Raw genomic sequence first — 20,368 nt, 5'->3', positions numbered from 1 at the left:
ATGAGAAAAGATATATTTATTCATTCATAATAAGCATATGAACCAATATAAACGAAAGGGGTATTTTAGTCTGTAAAATATATATTCTCCATCTAAGCTGACGGAAATATGGAGATGATTAAAAGTTGTAACTATGAGGATTCTTTGATGGATCAAAAAATTCTGAAAGATATAAAAAAAAATCTAGAAAACTTGTTTAAAAAAAATTATGACAAATTTAAGATGTTTAAATATTATGGTTACTAAATATTATAAAATTATACTTCAATTATAAAATAAATCATTGGTGGGGCAATAAACTATTTTTTAACTTTATCACTCTCTTTTCAACCGAACAAATTGCATTCTCTTTTCAAAACCAACTTTCCGTTCTTCTATTCTACAAACCAAACACAAATGTAAAATTTAGATTGTCAGGGATTGTTTGAATTTCCAATATTTGTCATAAATCCAAAATACAAATCCAACATCCAAACAGGCAATTAAAATTACATTCCAGCACTGGGTATCTATATAATTTACTCACAGATGGCATTGTGGCAAAATTTCTCAAAAGCCACCTTCACTGTCTAGCCTCCAAAATCTCTATAAAATTGGAAGGAAAGAAGAAAAGGGGGTAAAAAAAGGAATAAAAGTCGAGAATTCCAAAATAAATAGATAAACTGAGATGAGACTAATCGCTACATCTCCTCGTTGCTCTCTCTTTCTCTGTTCGTCCTCTCAATCCAACCATGCTTCCCAAGTGTTTGCTCAAATTCCCCTTCGAACCTCGCCCCAGTTCAAACCTAGGTGATGACCCCTTTCTTTTCCTTTATGAATTCTTGTAGTTTTTTGTGCTTGATTCTCACTTGGGTTTGCTTCTTATTGGCTGTTGAGTTTCTCTGCGGAGTTGAAAGTGATAATTCTGGGATTATTTCATCTGGGTTGGTTTTATTTTGTGATGTTTATTGCTGGAACTTATTGTAGTTGGATTATTTGTTTGCCCAGCTTCAGTTGGTTATTTGGAACTGGTAGCTATTATGTAGAGAGATGATAAGTAAGTTGGGCATCCCCCGGTTCTTTGAGTTAAATGTGTATTAAGGGGTTTTTTTTAGTGTGCATTTAAGTTGCCTATTCAACGTTACTCTTAAATTTAGTTCCTCTAACCATTACACCAAAACTCCAAAGTTATGGTGAGCATCAAGGATTATAGTTTTATATTAATTCTAACATGCTCCCGTAGGTCGAGCGTCCTTTTTATGAGTCGAAACCTAGACTCACGTAGCGGTGTTAATTTTTAGAAAATCCGAATTTAATTCGTGACCGGTGGGATTTGAACCTGGGTTGCTCTGATACCATCTTAAATTTAGTTTCTCTAACCATTACACCAAAACTCCAAAGTTATGGTAAGCATCAAGGATTATAGTTTTATATTAATTCTAACAGTTATGATCGATTATTCAGAGTATAATAAGGTTCAAGTACTCTCAATTGTCATATTGTTTACATGAATTTGGCAGTGACCGAATTCAATGTGCGACATGAAGATTGAAGTTTCTGGACAGTGTTTGGGTTTTAACTGCCAATTAGATCTATGGTATCACAGAACCCTAGGATTCATCAGTGCTTTTGCTTCACGTTTCTTATCGAGGTTTTAATACTCCCATAATGTGCTTGAACAAATGTTGTAACTAAATTGGTCATTGGTTTGATACTCCAGTTTGTTCTGTAGATTGAAAAGTTTTCTTTTATCTTTCATTTTTGTTCCCTATACGTGATTAATTTTTGAAACGAAAAGGGCAATTCCTTTTTGAGTGAACAATGGCATTTCAGTTGAAGATCCAAAAACTTGATCATGAGCACAAGGCTATTCTTGGAACTTTTAGCACTACATTTTCTTGATTCACTGAGACAATAGAAGTTTGGATAGAGTGGTAGATCAATTGGTTCCAGTTACAGATTTACAGGTTTCATCTTAGTGGATGGGAATGAAATTTTCTCATCTCAATATGTTGGAGGAGATTGATCCTTGACAACGCCTATCACAATTGCCTATGTCAATTCTCATCAAAAGTCCTTTTTATTGTGGCTTGATAGAGTTATTCAGCTTGTGTTTCCTATAATACCTTGTTAAGGTCTATGATCACTTAAATTCGTGTCATCTGATGTTCGTGACTTGTGATGTTCGTGACTTAGTACAGTTAATAAGACCATTATGGTAGGAAAAAGGAGAGAGAACTAGGTGAATTCTAAAGTAGTGAACTGATATCATAAAATGTTTAGGTTTCCGATGTGTTCTATGATCTATTTTCTCCATTGCCATATCATCATCGCCATTACATTTTCCATCAGAATTGAGTAGCAATTGAGAATGATTTGGAAGTCTTGAAAGCTCCACAAACCGAGCAAGTTTATATAACATCTGTCAACTTGCCCTCAACTCTCCATGGTTGGTGTCATATTCCAAACATAGATAACTACGCTCAACCTTGACCTTCTTATGGTCAGTTTAAATTCATGAAACCCATGAGCATTTCCCTCTATATCTCCAGTGCCTGAAGAGAATCCAAACACTAAACCAAGTGCTTAGATTGTGACGCTTGTTATGAGAACTGCATTCATCTCTTGTGTGCAAAATAAGTCGGAACCAAATTGAATCACGCTGGCAATAAGACAATTGTAAAACGAATATGTATTTTGTGATTAATTGGAAATACACAAATGATTCCAATGTAATTAGTTCAGCTTCTAATTGAATTGTAAAAACTTTTCATGCATATTGCGAGAAGATTTATGGAGTCAGATAGCCTTAAATTCTGTAGACCATGAAAATACAATTTGTTAAAATATTTTGCTAGCAAAGGGCATTCATGCAACTCCATCCACACATATACACACCCACAAAAGAGAAAAGAAGAAAGAGAACAAAATGAGGTCCACTGCATTCCATCTGTGAGTAACAAGAAAACCTACTAGCCATTATGTTCAGATAGTTGTTGTATTCATGGGCCACAGATTCTGCTCTTAATTCAGATAAGCTGATGAAATTCTGGACTAGTATAGGGCTTCTTCTTGTTCTTCTTCTGATGTTAACTTGTTCTTAAGATGCCAAGATAAAAAAAAATGAATTCTGTTAAGAGTTTCTCCCCCCATTTTCATTATTTTGGATTTTAAACCCCATCACCACAAGTGCACCAATTAAAAATAATTACAATTCCGTGTTTCATCTTTCTACTTCTCACTTGTACAGTGAAATGGTTGCAGAAAATCGTCTCTATTACATCTTTTTACTTAGAAAACTAATCTGGACTACTGTATTGTTGACATCATGCTTTTCCTTTCAATTGGGTATCCTCTTTATCTACTTCCTTCTCTTCAAAGAAATTTTAATATGGAATTTGCTTTCTTTATTCTATTCTATCTTCTAGGTTCTAACCATCAAGCAGTGCATGATTTTATTAGGATCCACCAACTGAACCCAAGATCCACCAGCAGACATTATCTTCATACAACTTCTCACTCTTACATCACCCGTTCTAAATTCCTACGATCAAGAAAATCTTTCGAAGGCTACATCCCTGGCACATGCACTGCTCTCTCCTTTCCAGTCTCAAGTCAGCTCACCTCATCGGATGCACCGCAGCGTTCAGAAGAGTGGTTTTCTCTTCGTAAAGATAAACTAACCACTAGCACTTTTAGTACCGCCTTAGGCTTTTGGAAAGGCAACAGACGGTCAGAACTCTGGTACGAAAAAGTTTTTTCTCCAGCAGTTGATACATTTGATTCTGCTGCAAGAGCTGCTATGGATTGGGGTGTGAGCCAAGAGGCCAATGCTATAGACCAATACAAAATCATCACGGGCCATGATGTTAGCCTTTTGGGATTTGCGGTACACGCTGAGGCCCAGTTTGGATGGTTAGGAGCCTCGCCCGATGGGCTTTTGGATTGTTATCCAGATTGTGGGATTTTAGAAGTGAAGTGTCCTTATAATAAAGGGAAGCCGGAGCTTGCACTTCCATGGCAATCAGTGCCTTATTATTATATGCCACAGTTGCAAGGTCAAATGGAGATTATGGATCGAGATTGGGTTGATTTGTATTGTTGGACTCCAAATGGGAGCGCAATTTTTAGAGTGGTTCGGGATAAGGAATATTGGGAACTGATGCATGGAGTTCTTAGTGAATTTTGGTGGGGGAATGTGATGCCAGCGAGAGAGGCGATGTTACTGGGGAAAGAAGTTGAGGCTAGAGCTTATGAGCCAAAGCCAAAGCATGGATTGACTGGCTTTGTGATTGGAAGGAGTAGGAAATTGGCATGTGAGGCAAATATGTTGTGTAGAGATATCGGTGGTCATGTGGAATTCTTTTGATGATTTAATTTTTTGTCTTGAGTTTTGATGTTCGGGCTATGAGAACGTGGTTGGACGTAGTTAAAAAAGATATTATAACGGTTAATTTAGTGGAGAATGATAGCTCTCAACAGAACTGAATCGAAGAATGATATTCGTCTAACCGACCCCAAAATTTTGGGATAAAGGCTTTGTTGTTGTTTTTGTATTGAGGATTACTGTTCTCTTGTTGAATATTGGAGACATTTTCTCCATTGTATCTGTTTACTACCTTATGCCCATTATCCCATATTTATTGATTGTCATTTTGGTGGTTGATGTTTCTGAAGGTTGGTTATGTTTGACCTTTCGCTTTCGTTTACTATCATCATTCTTGCAAAAACAATTCACTTGCTGAAAGAATTATATAGATTTAGTTTGAAATTATATAGATTTAGTTTGATGAGTTATATTCATGCTTATCCTTAACGGCTGACTGGATTTCTTAGATGGATGGCTAGCGTAACATTTACAATGTATGAGATGCACTATCCATATCTTAAATCATAAAAGGTTGAAGCGTTTGAGGATGATTCATCCTTAAGTTCACATCCTTAAATTCACATGTATAGTTTAACATTAGAATAATTAATTTGGAGTTTTTAGTGGATGTATATATGTCTGTTTGGTCTCGTTTATTTTGTAGATACTGGTATGAGTGGCAGTTGGGAGGTGAAAAATTATAACCATTTTAGAAATTACAGATGTATTCATCAGTTTGAAAGGAATATTCTGATAAATAATAGAGTTTCATTTTAGTTTCTTTTTGCATCCTCTCGTAAATAAACTTCCATGAGAATTCAAGCTCTCCACGTAACTTATTATTTTGCTTCTTGTAGGGTAATTCCTCAGCTGGAAAAAAACATTGAAGATGTTCCATAAATATCGAAAGGGGCTACTATTCTTCGCTTATCAGGTAATCTTGTGACACGTTTGGTGGATGAAAATTTTGATATTTTCAAGCATATTTCTTTATTCCTAACTTAGCTTTAAGTAATATGTATTGCCCATTATCACATCAAGGTTTCTTATACAAAACAATTTGATGATGAATTAAATTAGATACTGAAGACACATCTTTTTCATGTATAAATGTGTGTATCCGATAAACATTGATAACATATGCTACGTATGCTAATGTATAAACTCTGACCCAAGTGATCATTTTCATCTACAAGCCAGTATAATTGATCATCAGATACACATCTCTTGCTAAGCTGTGCAATACTAATTTCTTTTATGCATGTTTATTGGAATAAATAGGAGGTAACCCTTCCAACGCCAAAGTAATGCAAAGAAAAGTTAGTCTTTCAGATGAAAATTTAACGATTAGCTTGAATAAGACTGTTGGTTAGCTTGTAAATCAATAGTTTGTAAGGCCAATATGAGTCTTGAATAAGGGATATTTTGTAAAAAATATAAGCATTGGTCAGAATCTTGTTCTTGAACATTTGAGAAACTAGCTAATGTGGAAGGACTGGAGGTAGGCCTAGGAGAACTTGGTTGGAATCAATTAACAAGAATATATTAATAGTTAACATAGGATATAATTCTTAACAGAACTGGATGGAAGAATATGATTCACGTAGCAGATCTCGAAAATTTGGGATAAAGGCTTTGTCATTGTTGTTATGTTGAGGGAGAACTTGATTTGGTTATACAAACATCTTTTGATGGATGATGTGATGTTTTTTCTTGGTCTTTTTGGTAAATCTATCAGTAATATGAATTCTAATAAGCTACGCAAACAAAAAATGAACACAACACATTGAAGAGATATGTAAAAACCCACAAGGAACAAATCCCATTAAAATTACATCATTCCATACACATAAACAGCATACTGGAAGAGGGAAGGAGATTACAGCAGTATCAACATGGATTCATAGATGAGAGGAATCAATGGATGATCAATGAGTTAAGCCTCTATCTCGACTTCCTCTGGCACAGTTCTTTGATCCTATCCTTCACCCTCTTGAATGTTGAACTGGACTTTCCATCTTTTCCCTTATTCTTCGTCGATAACTGCTGAGGCAAAGGATCAGGGTTCTGATAGTCCCATTGATCGGCCCAAGAATTCCCTTCAGAATTAAAAGGCTCCATCTCTCTCCTCTCTCTATTGCCGTCTCTATGTCAATCCTTCTTTATTTATACACTACAACAAGCCTGTAAAGGATATAGCTATGTTGGAGAATTAGGTGGGCCATTGGTTTCTTACTAAATTTATGAATGGATGGTTAAAAGTGGACGTGATATTGCCACCATTTGTGTGGAAATTTCTTTTTGTCCACAGAAAAGGAAAAGGAAAGCTAAGAAAATATTGTAGCTCATTATTAGGGGCTTTTTTAGACACTTGGGAGCAAAACAAAGGGTCTGATATAAACATTAAAGACCTCTCCTTTGTTTTGTGGATCTCTACTTTGGAACCCACTTAGAGAATTTCCAGTTGGATGTCTTTAAGATGCAGATCTGAATGAATTGCTTCTTTTAGTATCATAATGTAAAGAGTGTTGATTTATCAACATAAACAAATAAGAGGGAGAAAAGGTGGGATAAAAGACAGAACAAAGCAAAAAGTGGTGTTAATGATACTTTGCTTGCACATGATCAGCATTCCTTTTCTTCCATGCTAAGGAATCTAAAGAATAAAAATCATATACACTTAAGGCAGGGCAAATAATTATGTTGTGTGTTCCTTAAAGCCTTAAACATGTGATCTATGTCTGAGGTATCTAAAATCCTTGAAGAATTATCATGATAACCTTTTAGACAAGCACTTATATTGGATAATAGCCAGCATGTACGTGGATATTATGATACAGGTAAATGTACAACATGAGAAAAACAAGTATGGAGTCAAAATAAAATTTTAATATATGAAAACAACAACTTATATTTATGGGTTCGTTTAAATTTTAAGAAATACACTGAACAATAAACAATAAGATAATAACTAGAGTACAAGATATAAAAAATTTCTTTTAATTCTGTTGTATATTTATGTTGAAATCTATGATATGTTAAAGAAGTATCTTTCATGTGTCTAATTTGAAACTTCGAATGTTGATATTTATGTGATATGAGCAAGGCATCATGATAGAAATGTTCATGGCAATTTCCCGTTAAAGTTGCTTAATACAAAATTGTGTACCTTCAATAGATTGAATTTTAGCTGATGTTTGGTTTACAACATGATATTAGATTGAGTTTCCAGAACTTTTGTGTCATAGACATGAATATGACTTGTACATTGTTGGTTGACCACCAGATTATACTTACGAGGAGAATTGCTTTTAGATATAGACAATAGACTTTGATGACCCCTCCATTTTTGGGTTCAAAATGTTGTTTTACTGGTAAACTACGATAAAAAGGTTATTCACTCACATATCACTTAATCTTTGGTATTTTCAGAGTGACTTCTAGATCTACCTATTTGCTGATATACCTCTCAATTTGTACTAAAAACAAAACTATATCCACCAGATAATACTGTTACAGAATAAAAATGAAATATTCCTTTACTTTTTAGGATTTAACTTTTTTATTTAGGACATCTATCCATCACTGGGATTCGACTAGGTTTGGGTTTGGTCTGAATTATCTACAAAGAAATAGAGAGACTGGATTTAAACTTGTGTGCTAAGTTACGTGGATACGTGTGTGGTTGCAGGTACAGGTCCGGGTATGGGACATGGTAAATTTGCGAAAGGTAGGGTGCAAGGGCATGGCTATACATGCATGTATATATAATAATAATTTACTTAAGATTAATATAAGTATTTCATTTCACGTGCTATGAAATAAAATTCCTATAACATTTATATGTTTCTTTTTTTAATGTAGATCTATTAAATTTGCTTATTGTTTAGCTTGATACACATAAGACCCTTTACAATCATAGATATCAGCTGGGTACGGGCCGGAACAAACTCATCTTATGTCCAATGAGGTTCAAGAATTGCATATGTAAGTGTAGGATATACGTCCGAGAAGTATATGACGAGTGTTTTAAATTAAGTACACATTTGAATAAGTGTATACAAATATCCAAGGAGTGTCCACTGAAGTTTCAGCGTTGGGTACAGTACGACACTGGCACACCACGGGTGCGGCTCCAAATTGAAGCATCCATGCAACATAGCTTGTGTGTCTTCTAAGAAGAGAGAAGAGAGACCAGAGGAAGAAGAATTGAATAGTAATTTCAACTTTTAACTGAAGTTAAATAGAGGAGGGTATAATTTCAGTCTGACTTATCGAAGGGGAAGTTAACAAATAAGAAGATTTGGAGATAATTTTAAGGCTAAATATCAGATAACCCCCTTAACATTGGACGATTATTAGATAACCCCCCATAACTTTCAAAAGATCATAAAACCCCCTTTAAATTTAGGGGTTATCAAATGAGCCCCTTTAACTTTAAGATTTTATCAAAATGCCACCCCTAGCAGCATTAACTGCAATTTTCCACATGGCTGTGTAAAATCACAACGGTGGATTCTTTTTCTTTTTCTTTTTTTTTTGAGGGGGGTGGGGGTTAATTTTTTCCAGTGAAACTTGCCGTATAGACTTTTACGGGGCTTTTTAATATCCCTATACTGAAGAGGGGGTTTTCTAGTGTTTTGAAAAGTATTGTTTTGTGTGTGTGTGTGTGTATGTGTGTGTGTGTGTTTTTTTTGGTGGGGGGGGGGGTAATCGTCCAAAGCTAAGTCCAATATGAATATTCTATCATGAATTCTGATTACCTCTATCCATATGTCCATATAGACAACAAATTGGTTGAGATCCAATTTTGTGGACTCTTCTAATCACATTTACACTCAATTAAAATAGATTTTCCATAGTGGAGAAGATTAACAGTGAACCAGCCATATTTAGGCTGTATGATTAACTTCTCACGGCTTCGTGACAGAAAAAATGGATTCTTAAAAGTGAAGTTTTTGCCTTGAGTCTCTCTGAGTTATCCTTTCGCCTCATAATCAACAAACAAATACATACACAATAAAATTCAACAATTTCTCTACGATGCCAAAGAGTTTGATAAAACCTTTTCTAATCTGACCCATTTTCTCATCGAGCGAGGGGCACAAAATAAATGAGATCGATATTTCGGTCAAAAGTACTGTGTAAAATCTTCGGTTTTCCCCTCTACCTCTATCCCTATCCCATGGGTAGAGCGTTCCAATCAATGAAAAAGTCTTTTCTTCTATTATGAATCGATATTATGACATTCCAATTCCTTCCTGATACCTCCCAATAAACCGCAACATGAGTTTTTTTAGGTGGAAAAATTATGGGGGTAACAAGAATCCAACTCTTAAAATAAAAATGTACCAAGTGAATATATTTCTTTGTTAAGGAAAAGAAAAAGGGTATAATTTGTATGAAGCAAAATGAGAGATTTTTTTGTGCATGTTTAGAAACCTAATCAACATAATCGTGATGTGATGGAATCCTCTTCTGGAGAACTAGTCAATATATGAGAATTAGTGAGTGTATTTAGATCACGAGTTTAAGGCACACTTGACACCTCCAACATAACCAATCTTAGTCTGTGACTTCTAATATCATAGATAAAAAGGTTCAATCTCGGAGATATAGGTTTAAACCAAAATCAAACACGAAGAGCTTTTCAGAAGAAAGATTAACTGAAAGTGAAAAAGAAAATGTTCATTTCACACTTTAGTTATTGGTAGAGTAGATGAATTTATAACACTGGAGTGAAAGCAAGCCTGGTGATTCTCTACATTTTAGTTTGAACCAAAACCAAACACAAAAAGCTTTTCAAAACAAACATCAGATGAGACTGAGAAGGGGGTGAAAAAAGGACCCAAGGATGTTAAAGAACTCGATTTAGCATAATCACTTGACACTCATGTTAAAATTATGAATATGTTACAGTAATATAAAAGGATTAGTATTGATCCTTTTGACATTGCTCTCTTAGCGGAATGGTGGTGGAAAGCCATCAAGAAAAACCCTCAAGCTGCTTCCATTCTTTATTCCTTATACACTAAGAATGGGTCCTTATTGCAAATGGGTTATGTAAAATCGTCAAATTCAGCTTTTCGGAACAATTTAATCTCAATTAGAGAAGTTTTCTTCAATGTTATCAAGTAGAGACTTGGTACAGGAAGTTGTGAGGTTTCTGGAAGACAAATGGACGAGTGGTAATTCTCTTGCAAGTCTATATCCCTCTTTATATAATCTTGCTTGGACCAGTAATGTATCGATGCGTGGTCTTTTGAATTAATTACCCACTTTCAACCGTCTAATGAAAAGACATGAAGCTCTTGGGTGTCTAACTGGATCAGAATAGCATACGGTGAACTGAAGATAGATTATTCAAATTGGTTTCGAATCCAATCAACCCAAGCAAAGATCGAGTATTCATTTGTGATGAAGTGATGAAAACAGATGATCATGCGTTCTAAGCAGTTTGACAGTTTCATTTGTTATCTATGTTTTGGTTTATATTTGTCTTTGCAGTTTGACAGTTTCATTTGTTATCTATGTTTTGGTTTATATTTGTCTTTTTCTTTTTTTTCTCCCCCCCCCCCACCCCCCCCCCCCCCCCCCCCCCCCGGGGGTGTTGTTGCTATGTTGGGGTTGTATATCACCCTTTTTTTTTCCTATTTTTTGTTGGTTGGTAAAATCTTGTAGTCTTTTTAGGATATTGAACGAATAGCCGACCACACTGTATCTCCACCACACTGTATCTCCACGTAGCGAATGATGACACTGGTCTGCTTCTCATTCAGGTCGAATTCTTTGTTGATGTTATCCTCTTCTGTTTTTTTCCTAGAATACTGTCGGTTTGTTATATGGTTAATCTCTACTGAGTAGCAAGCATATGATTCCTTAATTAAAGAGTTTCTAGGGTTAAAAGCCCATGAATAACCTGAAGAGTTGCAAGCAAGACAAGCTTGAAAGCAGAATACTATGGTATCATTGGTATGTCACCAGGATGAGTATATCTTCAGCTCAGAACCAAATACTGAGTATGATTTTGAGAACTTGCCAGTGACATATTCACTAGGATACCAGGAATTGTCTTCATATAAGCAAAGGTAAAACAGAAAATATGCAATTTGAATTGAGTTACAATCATTGGCAACATTCATCAGGACCAAGTTGGTGGCCTATGCAGAGGCTGCTGTTCTGGCACAAAACATTGGCAGCTTTTTTTCTGCAGATCTTACATCGGATGCTGCTCCTTATTAAAGCTAGTTTCCTTCTTTTTAACTGGTTACGTAGAATTTGCAAATTATTGAAATCTGGTGGACAAATTTATCTCCTGAAGTTCTTGTTTTGACATTTCAAAATTGGGAAAAACAAGAAAGAAATAATCAAACTAGAAACTGCATATTTGAGATAGAAGTTTGACAAGCTCGCAGAACGGCGCTCAGGAGAATGAAAGCAGCAAGTATCGCCAGATATGAAACTGAAAGTGAAAAAACTTGTAAGCAAATCCTTCAAGTATCTTACGTACTCTTAGGAAACAGAAATTGTTTGAGACCAAAGAAACAAACAAAATAGATTTATAGATGCAGGGAGAATTTACAGCGTCTTGACAAGCAACAATAAGAAGCAAGAAACTAACATTATTCAATACAGAATGAAACATTTCTCTAACATAATTCCCATAGCTCCAATATAGCGCTCAACTCTTAACTGAAAAAAATACATACAAAATGATGAGACACTACATGCAAATATACTCAAATTTCCACAAATACATAATCTCCTCTCATAAATCTGAACCAGCTGTCAATATCCATCAATAAACATATACAGGATATCAACCACTAAACATCTAACGAGATATCAGCCACTAAATATCTAACAGGCAGTACAGCAGATACACAATGCACATAAATAGGATAGAAGGCTCAACTGCTCCAGTAACCATCCAAATACCACAATCCATCATCAGTGAACCCCTAAAACAACTAACATATACTGGTACATTGAGATCACATGATAAAATCCATCCATGAGAAATGCATCTCAAAGTATACATAAAATATTCTACATCCGCAACAAAATCCTTGGTCAGATGAGAAGAGATCCACCAAGCCTAGCCATTGACTGGACAGATGAAAAGAGATCCACCAAGCCTAGCCACCGACTAGACCCCGTTGCATGTAGCCAGTGGCCTAGTCTTGCAAAGAAGCCTAACCATTTACCTGGCTCCCATGAACCTACACATAATACAAGAGAAGCCTTATGTCGGAGAAATAATGACTGTACCTTGCCAAGCGGAAGTTACAGAACAGTTCAACACTGACCTCATTGCAGCTCATCTACAAAGATGCTGTCCTCAAATACACCCCCAAAGTAACTCATTAAAAAGGGCTTCCCAACATCTACTGGTTACTTGCTTTCCTGTCCTTTCTTTGTAACACTTCCTCGTTAAGACTCCGTACACTTTTTTCATTTTCTTTTCCTTTTTCCTTTTTTTTTTTTATTTTTCCTCCTGTTCTCGTATTACTAAATACCCTTAACTCTGGTGCACGTCATATTGAAGAAATTTCACTTAACTGCATGAGGAACATCGTGTCAGAGAAATAATGTGCATCTTCCTAGAGTGTGTTATAGAAGAGTTCAAAACTGCCTCCATTGCAACTCATCCCTGAAGATACCCCCTGTTTCTTGTTTCTTTTTTACACTTAAAACATTGGAGATCATATTTTCCTTTTTTTTTATTCCTTTTCTTCTTTTTTCTTTCTTTTTTCTTTTTTTTTTCCCTTTTTTCCCCTCTTTTTTTTGACTTTTCTGTTTCATATTACTAAATACTCTGAACTCTTGTGCACAAATGTCATAGCTTTAAGGCCTATCCTCATCCACGGCCTCAGCTAGCAAAACAAATGCACATGGAAGCAAATTCGCTCACTCTAACTTAGAGGCGCTTGCTTCCAACATCCAGAACAAAGATAGTCAAGGAAGAAAGTCTCCACAAATCTGCAGTCATTCACACACCTCCCACACTGCACACACCTCCCGATGCAAGCATCACATGCCCTACAATTCTCCGGTCCTTTTGCCCGACAACTTTCTGAAGGACAATCAAACACCAGCTTAAACTTCTGACACCCTTGACACAACTCGATATCAAGGGCACGATCACTATCATCACAGGCAATAGAAGAGACGCCGCGATGATAAAACCTTGGGTTAGATGGTTTCGGCTGATTGAGTTCATCTCCACCAAGTAACTTCTGCAGCTCATCATATTGCTCTTGCGAGACAGTGAACAATCTACCAAGTTTCAGGTGCTTTATTCCCGTCACACGTGAAGATTTGAATGCTTTAAGATTGCTAATGACACCCTCCAAGGTTAGCCTGAGGCAACCAGATATACTCAACTGCATGAAGAACAAAGATATTACTGCAAGATCATGACACTGATAGACTATGATTGTCTTTTAAAAAAAACTGAAGTATAAAAATAAACGTAGGCCCGAAGATGTTAAAAACCTGCCATAGGAAAAATAACCATATAAATGCTAATTACAAATTATCCAAGATTATTTTCACTATCTCCTACATAGTTATCTCCTCCAAATATAACCTAAGCAGGAAAATGAAAATACTGCTCACTCATAAACCATGTAAAATTAATTTGTCCATTTCAATACATGAACCGAGAAAAGGTGTCTGTGATGCACTAACAAAAGGAATTAAATCTCTCATCAAGGCATACTATATGAAAAATTACAAACTTAGTTATGCAAAAAGAGCAAACAGGTAGGTTTTTGCCTATCTAGATTAAATTTCTCATCAAGGCATACTACATGAAAAATTACAAAGTTACTTATGCAAAAAGAGCAAACAGAAAGGCTTTTGTCTATCTAGACCCGAGTACCAAAGAACCTTTTGAAACAATTATGAGTGAATTTAAGCATGGGAACTTGAGGTATCTACATACTGATACAACATTTATCATAAGCGCAGAAAGCATCAATAATAGCAACTAGAATGAAAACATGCAAACTATAAAGAATGAATTAAGTTTTAAGGGTAAACTCTAAGAATAATCTTTAACTAGATCCAACAAGTAAATTAACCTTCCCAAAAGTCAAAGTCATGAATATTGAATTCTGCACGTGTATTTGAGTGTCAGTATGTGTCGGGAGTGTGTTCCCTTTGCTTTCTGTATGTCTTACAGCATATTACTCTGATCGAGTTTCCTCTTTGCTGATAAAAGGACTCTTACAGACATTCCCTTTCTTGTTTGGTCATATATTTTATCCTATGTTGCACGGATACGGGTGTGGGTGAGGATACGGGACACGAAAAAATGGTAAAAGTTAGAATCCGGAAACACAACTATATACACAAACATTAAAATCAATAATCTATATGAGAATGATATTGTTTTTCATTTACATGTTAAGAGAACTAAAATGAACTAAAATCCTTACCATTGTTATGTTTTCTTTTATCGAGTAAATTATAACCACTCATATTTGAACTAGGTACCCAAATGACCCTTTAAAATCATACTTATGAATTAGGTATGTGCTAAAACTAACTTGTCCCGAGTCCAATGAGTTGCATAAATTCGAGGTGAAGTGCATGATATACGTTCAAGAAGTGTATCACAGAGTTTTTGGAACTACAACATGTGTTATATAATTGAGTACACGCCTGAATAAATGTATCTATATATCTAAGAAGTGCCCAAGAAATGTCGGACACGGACATGGATATGAGAGCTTAGATTAAGTGTCAGACATGTAAACTACCCAAAGAATTGTAAGGTCAATTTTTTTATGGAGAGGTTAATCTCATGACAAATAAAAGGGATACCTTTTTCCGGGAGAAGCAACTGGTGCTTGTTTATTATATCCATGACCATTCTTTAGCTAGTTCTTTGCCATCTATGACGATAATAGGCATAACTTAAATAATAATGCTTGGAAATGCAGATGTATTATTCTCTCAGATCAAGATAAAATCTTTAAAGAATTTGAAAATCAGGTATTTTGATTTAAGATGGAAAGTCCTATGCTAATTTCTTCTCTTGGTGTAAGGGACAATACTGACTTAAGATGGAAATAGTATGTAGATTTCTTTTCATAGACAGGTCCTCCTTATTGTGAGTCACTAGTAAAGGAAAATATTGCATACCGAATATTAACTGACTAAAGAAAGTTTATTGAAGATTAAATAAACTTCATGCATACACCTTTCTAATTTTATGCAAAAAGAGACAAAAGTAAAAGAAAATTCTGCAAAGTCATGAAATTTGACATCTCCATGCTTCAAAGAAGGATGAATGAGTTCCACAACAACAAACTAAAAGAAGAGGATAAGTTTACAGAAAAATACTTCACTACCTGCTAGCTAGATCCAATATTATAACAATATGTAACCATTTATTCCTCTTGTTCACTACTTAGCCCATTGTAGATGACATTCAATATAGTAATTAACACACAAAAGGAACTTCCATTATTTTTCTGACTTATTGAACAATCAAAACAAAATACACAGGACATGCACCACATATGCACTTGACAAAAGCATAAAGCAAGGTTTGAGATATCACTACTTGGTTCACAATCATTGGCATTGGTCTCACACATTATTGTGATTTAACAATTTTGGATCAGAATTCCAGGTAGATGAAATTAACCAGAATTCAGAAGTACTATGCATTTTAGTCCTAAATTATCTTCTGTAGCCTGTACTGTCAATTCACCTTATCAGAACTCCAGGTAGATGGAATTAACCATAATTCAGAAGTAATATTGATTTTATTCCTTAATTATCTTCTGTAGTCTGTACTGTCAATTCGACCTTATCTTCCTGCCAACATCAGATTATATTAATCATTATTAGCTAATGTAGATGGTATTGGTTGGTTTCTGGTCTATTGCTCAGCATGCTTAAAGTCCAATATGATGCAATCTGAATGATACAGTATTGGCTGCTACTTTAAACCATGACACAAAGCCATCGGTGAAGAAATTTATAACGGTAAACGTAAACAAGTGCTGTGCCAGAAGAATATGATTCCTGGTCCTGCACAACTAGTTTTGAAGACTATATAATAGAACATATTGATGGTTAGCTCCTCCAAGAATTAACCTTTTCCAGACGTACACGTTGGTACATTATCCTTCTAGCTACGGTGAACACAGCTTAAGCAAGAAAGAAGGCGATATTATTATTTTTCATGTTTATGTATGAACCATACATAAAAGCTAGCAGTTTATCTCCTAATTACAGAAGGTCACAATTTTCCGTTGCATTATAGAAATCCAGTTTTTGGTTTATTTTTGATACTATAAAGCTAATGTTATAATATTCTTGCAACTAATACCTTAACCCAATTTCTCCTTTCATGAATATTCATATTATGATTACACATGACATCTAAGACAATGAAGAATTCAGAAAGTGTTGAATCGTGACTCCAACTCTCCATTTTATCATGAATATTATGGTAATCATTAATATATTAAGAACCTTCAAGAAAGGAAAGCACGTCCAGCAACATTAACATCCTAGACGTGCATAAAGATATCACCATGAATGGAATCAGGTTTTTGAACCATAATCACATATAATGCCATTTTTTATTGACAAAGATGCTAAATTTCCTAGGTCCTCATTACTCAACTTATCTGGCATGTATGACTTTGTGATAGTAACGTAAATGATATGCAACTTTGATCATATCAATATCATCTCGAAATTCATCTTCATGAATAATAGTAGAAAACTAAGTAAAATAGGAACATGCCATTTTGTTGTTTTAGAAGGGTGAATTTTCCAAAACTACAATGAACTTTTTTTTAAAAGCTAAACTCCATGCCTGATAAGTTATCATGTGCTTGTCATGTAACATATTTTGGACAATGTCCTCTTATGTAATGTATATTCTTTTATTTACCCGTATGAACTTGTAGGTTGATAGATATAAATAAGAGTAATTCAAACCTTTTATCCAAGACGTTAACACTATTAGCAACAGTTTCCAATAGTAAATTTACCCATTTCAAAACTAGTCAGAAAAGGGTATAAGCAAAACTTGGAATGTTACCCTACTATTTATTTGAAGTAACGATATGTTGTAATGCATGATTTTGCAAATTGGGATGCCTCAAATTGTGTAGTTTAACGAAATGTTGTAGCATTCTACAACAAACCTTTCTGAGATAAAATTTCTATCAACAGGCATGTTTAAAATAGTTGATAATAGTACAATCATTAATCAATGATGACAGCAAGGAACAACATAATGAGAGAGAAATATTCAAACCTTACAAAAAAAATCTATAGCATACAAAAATGTAATTGCAAAGTATAAAAGGCATGTGACAAAGGGTAGTAAATAACAAAACTAAGACGTGCAAACAAGAACTTAGAGGAAATTCATAATGAAAGAGCACTTATTTAACCAACCTTTTGAAGCATCGGGTTGCTCTCAAGCACCTTCCTCAACCCCTCATCAGTGATCCTCGAGCACCCCACCAAGCTCAAGCACTGCAAACTCCCCTGAGACCTGAGGGTCAACCTCAGGAGAGCATCATCGGTAATCCTCTCGCTCAAAGGAGAATCGATGTGAATACATCTCCACAACAAAGGATCATTTTGTACAGCAGAACGAAAAGCTTCACAGACCCTTTCAACAGAAAGCAGATCCTGAACACCCAGATAACCAAGCGAGAGCATCAAGCCCTCATGTGGAAGGTCCTCTCCAGACCCACTTGAAGTCGAAGTCGAAGTCTCCTCAGCTCCCACAAAAAACTCAAATGTATCATCAAACCAACCACCAGGATTTTGATAATCCCCATTCCAACAATAAACCTTACAATCACTAGAACTGGCACCAAGATCCTCAAACCAGCCAACAATGGCAGCAGCCAGATTAGAACTCAGCTCCATACCAAAAGGGTCCGCCGGCAACAAATCGATAGGATCGGTCCAATCTCTCCCCCCTCCATTCTCATAGGCAAAAAAATTAGGACTGCCACAATTCTCAACGCCCTTATCCCAAACCAGGGATCCAAAATCATCATCGGACCGGATCGAAGCAGGAAATACAGAGTAGGGACTAAAATTCAGGGTCATCTTAGATATCCTACCCAAAAAAAGAAATCCCTAATTTTTTCTCGGATTTCACAGGAAAACCCGATCTTTTTGCTTTTTTTGCCTCAAATTCCAACACAATAATCCATTTTTCAACTAATCTCAATCTAACCTATTTCTATTATGTTTTCCACTCAATTTTCTCTACCCTACACTAGATCTCACAAGAAAACCCTCAACTTTCGATAGCAAGCAAAAAAAATATCAGCATCAAAAATTTCACTGAGTCTCTTGTACGGATTCGAACAATCCAAAAAGATAATGGGAAAAAAAAACAACGATTGATATCAGATACAATTCCCAATCCTACATAACCCAAATTAAAACCCTAAATCGATCCAATTAAAAAAAAGATACCTTAATTCGAGACGATAAATGGAATGAATTAAAAGAAAGGGGAGGAATTTGAGAGGGATCTCTCTTCGTTCTTCTTCTTCTTCGTCTTCTCTATGAGAGGAGAGGAGAGGAGAGGAGGGGGACCGAAGAGTAAGAGAAAATAGAGGGGGAGGGGGGTGCGATAATTTTACTATATTTGGGGATTAGCGAAGGGCTGAGCCTCTCTTTTGGGTTTGGACGCGGACACGTGTCGGTTGACGCGGGTGGGAGGGATGCTCTCTCTCACGCGGGTGGGCTTGCTTGGATGCGTGGCGTGATCTTTAGGGAGAGATCGTAGCCGTTGGATTTGTCTTTTTGTATGGTTAGTATAAAATTTTCGAGTTCTCCTTCTTCTGGATGATGTTTTACTTTTAATTTGAGTGATAATGATGTCATTTATGTTCAAATATACAGATAAACTTATGTGAATAATGTTTACAAAGAAAGGAACTTATCTAATTAAACTCAATACTCTCATTTATATGAACATATAACTTTACTTTACTGTTTTTTTTAATAGCAAACATAGTTTAGTTTTGGATTCTAACGGTTCATGTCTAGACCAAATAAGCTATAATGTATGGTCTATGATATAAAGATCCAAACTCAAAACTCGGAATCGGACTCTATCTGATTATAAGATTATTGTACTTTACTGTCATTGCTATACATAAAATTGTGCTAATAATAAAATTGTGTCTAGTGTTATGTTTTGTTAAAAAATGATAATTAACTAGCATATTAAAAGATAAGACAATTTTGTGCATTATGTAAAATGAGGACATCTGCTTGATGTATTCTTTGCTCTTCAGAAACTTAAAAGCAAATACATATTTCTTTTTCCCCGAAAAAGTGCAAAGAGTAGGCTGATGTGGTAGCTAAAAAACCTAGTTGGCAACATCTCCAACAATTCCCTTCCTCTCCTCTTGTTTTAGCTTGGTGTCATTGTAGCCGTCAGATCTAGCTAGACGGCTTAACTCCCAGCTACACTGCAAATAACATGTTTCACTATCAAGGAGCCAAACATGCCCTAAATAACACAAAAGATGCTACGAGGGCAACTTATGGCAATTGATAAAGAGATAAAGTTTATTGGTATGCTTTAAATTTCTAGATAGATGGTATATAAAGTGCCGTTTATGATTGCAATTCAAAAACCATAGTGTTGAACTCCTCCATTAAGTTATTTTGCTTTTGTAAGAAATCTGTGTGTTGATGTTTTTATGTTGCTTGAGCAATATGTGACTCAAACTGCTCCTATTGAAATGTTTAGCAAAAACCTGAGTACTTTGTTGGATTTGTTTCATTTGCAAAAGGTCAATCTCTTATACGTACCATATGTAAATTATTTTTGTTTAAATTCCCTTCGGAGGTTCTTGAGCGGAGGTAGTCTGAATGGAATTTTGCACATAGAAAAGGTTTCTATTCAAATTCTACATTTATCTTATTTTCTATTTTAAAAAACAATTCATTCCACCGGCTTAGATTACTTGCTTGAATCTTCAAGTCATCTTGAAAATG

General features: G+C 35.4%; 2 protein-coding genes across 6 annotated transcripts; one reads left to right on the top strand and one right to left on the bottom strand.

The window, feature by feature from the left end:
* LOC109830523 lies at nt 546–8,230 on the top strand. Of its 4 annotated transcripts, XR_002244325.1 has the most exons (3): nt 704–789; nt 5,206–5,282; nt 8,040–8,230. XR_002244325.1 is itself a non-coding variant. In XM_020397795.1 (2 exons), the coding sequence occupies exons 1-2, from the start codon at nt 668–670 to the stop codon at nt 4,346–4,348; spliced, it is 1,029 nt and encodes a 342-aa protein (XP_020253384.1). In that variant the 5' UTR covers nt 546–667; the 3' UTR covers nt 4,349–4,651. The 4 variants fall into 4 exon arrangements, 3 of the variants coding, with proteins under 3 accessions (XP_020253384.1, XP_020253387.1, XP_020253385.1); XM_020397795.1 differs by lacking the exons at nt 5,206–5,282; nt 8,040–8,230 and adding an exon at nt 3,442–4,651 and having other exon boundaries at nt 546–789; XM_020397798.1 differs by lacking the exons at nt 5,206–5,282; nt 8,040–8,230 and adding an exon at nt 3,426–4,651 and having other exon boundaries at nt 546–789.
* On the bottom strand, nt 12,184–18,964 carry LOC109830522 (F-box protein SKIP14-like). Of its 2 annotated transcripts, XR_002244324.1 has the most exons (3): nt 17,786–18,964; nt 12,658–13,734; nt 12,184–12,570 (listed from the first exon to the last, which is right to left on the bottom strand). XR_002244324.1 is itself a non-coding variant. In XM_020397794.1 (2 exons), exons 1-2 carry the CDS (start codon nt 18,452–18,454, stop codon nt 13,264–13,266), a joined length of 1,140 nt encoding a protein of 379 aa, XP_020253383.1. In that variant the 5' UTR covers nt 18,455–18,964; the 3' UTR covers nt 12,184–13,263. The 2 variants fall into 2 exon arrangements, 1 of the variants encoding a protein (XP_020253383.1); XM_020397794.1 differs by having other exon boundaries at nt 12,184–13,734.

Source organism: Asparagus officinalis, chromosome 2 (assembly GCF_001876935.1).
Source record: "Asparagus officinalis chromosome 2, Aspof.V1, whole genome shotgun sequence".
Taxonomy (NCBI): domain Eukaryota; kingdom Viridiplantae; phylum Streptophyta; class Magnoliopsida; order Asparagales; family Asparagaceae; genus Asparagus; species Asparagus officinalis.
Note: the sequence above shows the minus strand (reverse complement) of the source record. Positions and strands in the feature narration are given on the sequence as shown.